At 41.3% G+C, this 9,288-nt stretch overlaps 2 protein-coding genes across 3 annotated transcripts in view; one reads left to right on the top strand and one right to left on the bottom strand.

Moving 5' to 3' along the window:
* Positions 1 to 9,288, top strand: part of LOC146577283 (protein NLRC3-like) — a 682,649-nt gene that overhangs the window by 19,744 nt on the left and 653,617 nt on the right. The window lies entirely within an intron of this gene.
* LOC146577302 (protein NLRC3-like) overlaps positions 1 to 9,288 on the bottom strand; it is a 52,729-nt gene that overhangs the window by 6,749 nt on the left and 36,692 nt on the right. Inside the window, exon 9 of one of the 2 annotated variants that reach the window (XM_085252811.1) lies at positions 5,053 to 5,226. In XM_085252811.1, coding sequence (XP_085108937.1) covers positions 5,053 to 5,226 — 174 coding nt within the window. Of the gene's footprint in view, positions 1 to 5,033; positions 5,227 to 9,288 lie in introns of those variants that run through there. The other variant, XM_085252818.1, reaches the window with a different exon arrangement.

Below are 9,288 nucleotides of genomic sequence, written 5' to 3'. Positions count from 1 at the left end.
CGGCTTTTTATCTGCCGATCGCCGTGCTACGGTTGCAAGAAAAAGAAGCAGAAATGACGTTCTCTACGCGTTGAGACGTTCCCCGTCCGTCGGCTAAACACTTGATTGAAACTTCAATGCGACAGTGACACCAAGTAGAATTATAAATGTCACATAGCCCCAAACATGTCTTTTTCAAAGCCTGCGGTGAAGAGAAAGGTTGGTGATGAGCACCGACAATTTCAGGAAAAGTGGGAAATGCAATATTTCTTTGTTGAGCACAGGGGCACCCCGACCTGTCTTATTTGCACAGAGAAAGTTGCGCTGCACAAGGAATACAATTTGAAACGTCATTACACAACTAGACATGCTGAGCTGGATGCAAAATACCAGGGAGACGAGAGAGCGAACCGGGTTGCCAGTCTTAAAACAGATCTACTGAGGCAGCAAGATTTCTCCAAGAAAGCAACCAAAGAGAATAATGCAGCAGTCGGAGCCACGTGGTTAGTGAGATGATTGCTAAAGCAGGGAAGCCATTCACAGAAGGTGCATTTGTCTAAAAGTGCATATTGCAGGCTGCAAATATAGTCTGTCCGGGAAAGAAAGGTCAGTTTAGCAACATCAGCCTTTCTGCCAACACCGCAGCAGATCGCATTTCTGACCTGTCAAGTGACATTTATGACCAACTGTGTGAGAAAGCCAAATGTTTCAGTGTATACTCAGTCGCTCTTGATGAGACCACAGACATCACCGACACCGCCCAGCTCCCAATGTATGTCCGTGGTGTTGATGACAGTTTTGAAGTGATGGAGGAGCTGCTCACAGTAATTCCAATGCATGGCCAGACCACCGCTCAGCAGATATTTACAAGCTGTGTGATGCCATTGAGAATGTTGGTTTGCCATGGAAGAGGTTTGTTGGAATAACAACAGATGGAGCGCCATCAATGACAGGGAGGAAACATGGACTGGTGGCACAAAACAAACTGGAAGAGGAAGGCGTGGAGGAGGCCATTGCTCTGCACTGCATCATCCATCAGCAGGTCCTTTGCAGCAAATGCCTGAAGTTTGACAATGTGATGTCTATTGTTGTGAAATGCATCAACCAAATCAGATCCAGGGGCTTAAAGCACCGAAGGTTCTGAGCTTTTTTTAGAGGAAATGGAGTCAGAATATGGGGATGTGCTCGACTTCACTGAGGTACGTTGGCTCAGCAGGGGAAATGTATTAAAGAGACTTTTTGAGTTGAGAGCAGAAGTGAAGCCTTCATGGAGAAGGATGGAGTTAGTGTTCCTGTGCTAACTGATCCCAAATGGCTCATGGACTCAGCTTTTCTTGTTGATATGACACATGAGCTTAATGTACTGAACAAGACGTTACAAGGCCAGGGGCAACTTGTCAGTGCTGCCTATGACAACGTGAGAGCATTCTCCACAAAACTGGCGCTCTGGAAAGCTCAGCTCTCTCAGACAAACCTTTGCCATTTCCCAGCATGCAAGGCACTCGTGGATGCAGGCACACCATTCAGTGCTGACGAGTATGTTGATGTCATTTTGAGGCTACAGGAGGAATTTGATCACAGATTTGCTGACTTCAAGACACACAGAGCCACCTTTCACATTTTTGCGGACCCCTTCTCCTTTGATGTGCAAGATGCCCCTTCTGTGCTTCAAATGGAGCTCATTGAGCTGCAGTGCAACTCTGAACTCAAAGCAAAGTTCAGGGAGGTGAGTGGAAAAGCAGACAAGCTTGGACAATTTTTGAGAGGATTGAGCCCTAGTTTCCCTCGGCTTTCCCAAATGTTCAAGCGGACCATGTGCCTTTTTGGTAGCACATACTTGTGCCAAAAGCTCTTCTCCACTTTGAACTTCAATAAGTCCAAGTACAGGTCCAGACTTACGGATGATCATCTTCAAGACATACTGAGGGCCGCAACTGCTTCCTCCCTCAGGCCAAATCTGGCTCGGCTATGCGAGAGGAAACGCTGCCAGGTCTCTAGCAGCAAGGAGTAGGCAAGAGAAGCCATGTTCAGAAGAACAGTTCATTTTCTACAGTGTTCCATTCATGTTCAGAAGAAGGTTATAGAACTGTTAATACAGACATTTCAATCTAAACACAGCAGATATAGAAGACTGAAAGAAACACACAAGTTCACTGACTAAAAATATCTTATTATTATTTTATTTATGTATTACAGATTGATTTATTTTCTTATTAATTCTTAATTTGTTTATTCATTTTTCATATTTTGTGTTAAAAAATAAAAATAAAGAGATTTGAGAAGATTGGAATTTTTTAACCATGCCTTTCTTGTGGAAAACCTAATGCGGCCCAGCCTCACCCAGACTCTGCCTGCAGCGGCCCCCAGCTAAATTGAGTTTGAGACCCCTGTCCTACACCATAAATCAGTAAGAGAGGGTACGACCTCTCTCATGGCCCCAAGTGGTGTGTGCATGCCAGAGCACTCTGGAAGGCACACAGAGTCTTTACAGACTACTCAGGATCAAACCTCTATCATCATCCAATCGATTATAAAACTAAGCATGTATGAGTAAATATTTTTAAGCATATCCCATATGGAAAAGACTAAAAACTTATATGATGAAAGTCATACTCACGAAAGTGGCCACTTTCTCATTACTTTCATATATTGTTTTAGTAAGTATCGAAAACATACAAGTTTCATTATATAATTTTTCAAGGGATCTTATATCTGTTTTCACTCTTGTATGCTTTTCATACAAGTTTCACACAAGACAGATACAAACTTTATAAGATTTATATATCTTTTCCATATGGGAAATGACAATCAACAATATAAAGCTTACAGCTGGTTTTAATAACAACATTTATTTGTTTCTCAAATGAGAAAGAGCTATCGAGAAACACTCCTAAATCTTGAGTTCTTAACTTTTCCAGTGGGCCAAATTCAACATTATCTGCTAATGCTAAATAGGTTGCCGTTATTAACTAATGCTAATTGGATGTGAATTAGCATTATGCACTAATGCTAACACTTACTTTTTAACAATGTGAGTAGCTAATGCTAACACTATTTCCCTTAACTTTATAACAATGTGAACGGCTAATGCTAACACTCTTTTCCCTAGCAATACAACATCTGAGCTTCTAATGCTGAGTAGGTCGCCATTAGCACCTACGTCTAATTAAAGGCAAATACGCATTAGAACCTAATGCTCATATCGTTTTCCTTTGCTTTATAACAATGTGAGCAGCTACTGCTAAATAGCATTAGCTAATAACAGCAGTCTAATTTAATGTAAGTTAGCCTCATTTGCATTATAACGATGTGAGGAGTTAATGCTAAGTATGCTGCCATTAGCAGCTAATTCTAATTAGGGGTGAATAATTATTACCAGCTAATGCTAATATCGTTTTCTCTTCCCTTTTAACAATGTGAGCAGCTAGTGCTGGGTAGGCTGGTGCTAGCAGCTAATAGTAAAGCTAAAGCTAATTTGATGTGAATTAGCATTACATTAGTGAGGAGTTAATGCTAAGTAGACTTCCATTACAGGTAATGCTAATTTTAGGTATTTAGGAATTGGCAGCTAATGCTAATACCATATTTTCTTGCATTATAACAATGTGACCAGCTAATACTAAGTAGGTTGCCGTTATTAGCTAATACTAATTTGAGGTGAATTAGCATTATCCGCTTATGCTAACAATGTTTTTTCTTACTTTTTAACAATATGAGTAGCTAATCTGAACATTTTTTTTTATTTAATTGTAACTTTTCCCCTGTGATGTGAAGAGGTAATGCTAAATAGCACGCCATTAGTGGCTAATTCTAATTTTAGATGAAAAAGCATTAAAAGCTAATGCTAATACCATATTTTCTTGATTTATATCAATATCAGTAGCTAATGCTAGGTATGTAGCCATCATTAGCTAATGCTAATTTAGGTGAATTAGCATCATCCGCTTATGCTAACAATGTGTTTTTTTACTTTTTAACAATACGCCATTAGTGGCCAATTCTAATGTTAGATGAGAAAGCATTAACAGCTAATGCTCATACTGTTTGCTTTGTAAGAATGACAGCAGCTAATGATACGAAGTCTACCGTTGTTAACTAATGTTAATTTGATGTGAATTAGCATTATCCGATAATGGTAACTCTTTTCCCCTGCATTACAACGACGTCAGGAGTTAATGCTAAGTAGGCTGCCATTAGGGGCTAACTCTAATTAGGGGTGAACAATTATTAGCAGCTAATGCTAATACCGTTTTCTCTTTCCTTATAACAACTTGAGCAGCTAATGCTAATTTGATGTGAATTAGCATTATATTAGTGAGCAGTTATTGCTAAGTAGGCTACCATTAGCAGCTAAAGCTAATTTGAGGTGAATAAGCATTAGTAGCTAACGCTAATACCCTTTTCTCTTGTGTTATAATGATGTGAAACGTTAATATTGTTCTCAAACAACAGAATGAGAATGAAATATTGATTCTAACAGGGCCCATAAACAGTATTAGCTTAGCAGCATTAGCTTATCAGAGTTTCCATCATGGTCACATAAATCCTTAGCAGAGCAAAGTGGCCTACTTAGCAATAGCTGCTCAAGTTGTAGAAAGCAAGGGAAAACAGTAATAGCATTAGCTGCTAAATGTGCACTTGAGAACAAATTTATTGTTAATTCAGCTGTGAATGTAGAGTTTGTCATTATTTAAGCTTCCATTTCCAAATGTTAGCTGCTCCTGTCTGCCTCTTTGTCACAAACACAGACTGAAATGATTCACAGCCTTGTTTCATCCTTCTGTCACTGTGGACATACAGCATGGGAAACATACACATGGCTGACACTTTATTAGGTACACTGGTATCTATCTCAGGTACACCTGTGACCTAAATGTTCCTGCAACCAGACTCCTTGGAGACCCCTACATAAATATCCATGAACTATCCAGCTAGACTAGTGTGTCTGTCCCTGAAAATATTCCTGCATGTGTGATTGTTCATGTCTCATCTGCAGGAAACAAACAGGAAGTGAGTGAAGGACACAGGAAATGTTTCCAGCTCTTCCTCCTCTATCAGACATTCTCTCCATACCTGAGAGTGTCCAGTCTCCAGCCTGGATCCTTCAGTCCAGCCGACAGCAGCTTAATTCCTGAATCACCTGGATGATTGTAGCTCAGGTCCAGCTGTCTCAGATGGGAGGGGTTGGAGGTCAGAGCTGAGGCCAGAGAAGTACAGCCTTCCTCTGTGATCAGACAGCCTGACAGACTGCAGACACACAAAACAACAATCAATCTGTCAACAATCGTTTTCTCTTTGTCACAATAACATCTATCCATCCATACATCCATTCAATGTAACTTTATTTATAAGTGACAATACCCAACAGACAACAACAGTCATCTGAAGCTGTTTAACAGTGTAAGGTAACCGCCTCCACTGTGAGCAGCACTTGGTGATGGTGGGAAGAAGAACTCCCTTTGACACAAAGATCCTCCCAGTGAAAACAGGCTCCAGGAGGAGCAGCATCTTGGTTTATAATCCGCCTTTGGATCATCAGTTTAGGAGATGAAGGATCCAAGTAAAATAACAAGTTAAAAAATATGCAGCTATGGTCACTCACATGGACATCCTCCACACATACATCATGTATATTTAAACCCAGGGAGAAAACAAGATCCAGTGTGTGACCCTTTGTATGTGTGGGGCCAGAAACATGCTGCCTAAAGTTAAAAGACTCAGTGACAGTGATGAGCTCAGCAGCAGTGTTACAGGATGCTTCATCAATATGACGGCTCAAATCTCCCAACCTTCTCCAATGAAATGATGGATGTCAGAAGGTCATTAAATTCAGTTAGAAAGACCCCATCAGGTAGAATAAAATACAATAATTGGTTTTTAGAGAACTGACCATCATCTGTGACTCAAATGCAGAAAAGGAGTCCGAGGTCATCAGACTGCATGTGAATCTGTCCTGGTAAACAACAGCGAGTCCTCCACCACGTCCTAAAAGACGCGGAGTTCAGATGACGGAGCAGCCAGCCGGGCAGATTTCATTCAAGTGGACATAATCAATGTTCCCTCTAAGCTGCGCACGGGCGCAATCCGCTGACACGCTCTCTGCACACAGAATATCTGCATTGCGCACAAAAAGATATCTAACTTGAATTGAAATTAAAATAAATACGTTAACAATTCTGCTTTGCAGTGTTAGTCAGTGACTGGCTGCTCCAGTATTTAGAACGATGCCGCCTTATCCCATAGTCCAGCCAATGATTCACATTCGTATATACGCAGCTAATCAATGTCGCTGACGGGCTATGACAGCGTCCTCATGTGCCGACACCGGTGTTTTGGTTGATGTGGAGTGAAGCCACGTTAATGACAACGTGATCCCGTGATCCAAGGGACGCTCAGGGAGTTTGTGTGTTCGCTCAGACACATGAAACATTAGAGGGAACATTGGACATAATTCTTATTTTGCTGCCACGTCTCAGTCAGACACATGAAATCTAGAGACTCTTTAATAAAGAGATCGCTTAGAATAAATGATTTGTTTGTTATGGAGCGAACGTTAAGCGGGGCCAACCGAGTTGATGACGGTCGATCTGCAAAATCAACAGCTGACTGCAGCGGCACTTGAAATAAAGACAATGCAGACCTGTGGACCTGCTGGGCAGGGCAGCGACTCCAGAGCTGGGGGAAGCAATGATCGATGAGCAGACATAGCTGTTATCAATAAAAACAGTGAACGTTTGACGGACACACCGTGAGAAAAACTGCTTCTGAGCCACAGAGCCCAGGTCCCAGTCACCGGCGTAACATATTAACTAAATGTCAGGAGAGGAAGTGGACGCAGGCACCAGGATTCTCCCCACAGCCAAGAAGCTAGCCTCTGGTAGCTTCTCAGTTTCACCTGGACGTCGGCCCTCGTTCCCCTTTTCCATCTCTTGAGGGTGAAAGTCCTGCGGGTTGTGAAGAGTAGCACACCAGGGGAGGAAGAGTTTTTCTGTTCAGCTGTTACAGTAGCTCTCCACTGAATCTTTGATGTTAAACCCTTTAAGACCTACCATAGAACCAAGTCTGCCAGAGCTTATCTTTAGATTTTTACATGCTGTAGTGCAGACCTTCCCAAACTGTGGTGCCCGCCCCCTAGGGGGGGCGCAGAGCCATGGCAGGGGGGGCGCGGTATGAAAAGGGAGGGGAACAAGACGCTTGAACACTGCTAGCACGGCGCCCACAGAAACGCAAAGCAGGAGATGAAGCATCGCTGAATATGTTTCCAAACCAACTTCATTCTAAGCCAAAGACTAGAAAATATGGTGAAGCAAATCTGCCCTTTGGCTTCACCTGCACAGGTGCTGAGGTAGGTCCCTGCGTCGGGAGCAGCGCTGGGCTCTTCCAATCATGGACAAACAGGATCCCACATTCTTAATTTTTAGTTCACAAACACTTGTTGTAGTGACTAACTACTCCTGACATTTTGGAGATGTTTGCTCTTTATAGAGTAAAGTTACAGCGGGATACAAATAACATCAGGCTGATCCTGCCACGATTTGTTCCCTCGATTCAAATCACGGACAAACAGGATCCCACATTCTTGATTTTTAGTTCACAAACACTTGTTGTAGTGACTAACTACTCCTGACATTTTGGAGATGTTTGCTCTTTATAGAGTAAAGTTACAGCGGGATACAAATAACATCAGGCTGATCCTGCCACGATTTGTTCCCTCGATTCAAATCACGGACAAACAGGATCCCACATTCTTGATTTTTAGTTCACAAACATTTGTTGTAGTGACTAACTACTCCTGACATTTTGGAGATGTTTGCTCTTTATAGAGTAAAGTTACAGCGGGATACAAATAACATCAGGCTGATCCTGCCACGATTTGTTCCCTCGATTCAAATCACGGACAAACAGGATCCCACAGCTGTTTATGTTTTTGAACCCATTTTGCACAGAGAGGCATTTTTTGAAAATGTATTGACAGCAATGTTGATTAGTATTACAGAAGAAGAAAAAACAACTACCCGTGACGCCTTTGTAAATGGAGGGACAGTAACTGCGTGTGAAACCTGCAGATACTCAGAGTAACAGTATTTTGTCTCTGTCTGCCATTCTGCAATTCATCTCACATAAACAATAACGTGACGTGAAAAAAGGCGCAACCTTTGACGTTGCCAGATGAACTCTGTATTCCTCGTCCGCAAAAAAGGAGTTTTAAAAAAATCTCAGTTTTTGGTGATTTGAAACGCTGTTTGGATGAAACAGCTGCGTTTTCAAAAATACCAGTGTAGGTGCGGACGTAGCGTAAAAGATTTAGTAGTTTATTTTCTTACTACCTGTAATTTATTGCAGATTACTTGTATTTGCTTAATTGTTTACTAAATGTTTGAGGTGTGAAATAAACCGCAATGGAGCAAAATATGGGCGTGTGTGGTTGGAGGATGTGTTAGTGCGTGTGCGTGCTGTTCACGCGCCGGGGGGGAGGCGAACGTTTTTCGTGTAAAACAAAGGGGGGCCCAGCAAAAAAAGTTTGGGAACCACTGCTGTAGTGCCATTTTGGGGAGCAGTTCAAGTTGCTATACATCAATACAACCGTTATAGCCCAAATTTTAATAATATGTATGCATTCAGTCCATAGTAACTACATATACATATATACATATACAGCAAAAAGTGCAATAAACTAGAACAAATTGAAAATTGTTTTGTTTTGTATTTTTACATATATTTGTAGTTAGAGAAATTTAAGAGGTTTATCCCTCAAAACTGAAGAACTAAAAAAGTTGCACAAAATAGTTTCCAACCCCAGGAAATGTAATTTGAGTGTATCCATAGTTGTATTTTTGAGATACACCAAAATGTATATACTGCATGAAAAACTAAAATAAATACTACCATGTGAATTTGCAAGAAAAACTTCAGTGCATCAAAATAAACTATTTCCAACTGTGTAATTTGAGTTCTAAGCCTCCCAGAAACTATACTGAAAGGGTAAACTCAAACATGACTTTTAAAAACACCAGTGTAGGCTTCAAGGTAAAAAAACCAAACAAACAAACAACTAGAATTTTCGCAAAAACGACGTCACTTCAGGTTTCGGGCAGGTAATGGCGGACATACGATAGTTTGGGCTGACATCTATTCCAACGTAGGAAGTGCTATGAACATCTGATCGGATTGGCAAAGCGTGTTTCTGGAATATTACTTTTTTGTTGCTGCAAGTGCTTTTCATGCAACTTTTGCAAAGCTATGTGTGGAAGGAAACGGTGACCTAGGATAAGCTGGATACATAAGATGTAAGTACAACTCCGGTTTCAC

The sequence above is a fragment of the Mchenga conophoros genome, linkage group LG3 (genome assembly GCF_057382185.1).
Source record: "Mchenga conophoros isolate Kocher_MC1m ecotype Shallow Benthic linkage group LG3, M_conophoros_male_GT1.1, whole genome shotgun sequence".
In the NCBI taxonomy this organism is placed as follows: Eukaryota; Metazoa; Chordata; class Actinopteri; order Cichliformes; family Cichlidae; genus Mchenga; species Mchenga conophoros.
This window is presented reverse-complemented; position numbering and strand designations above follow the sequence as displayed.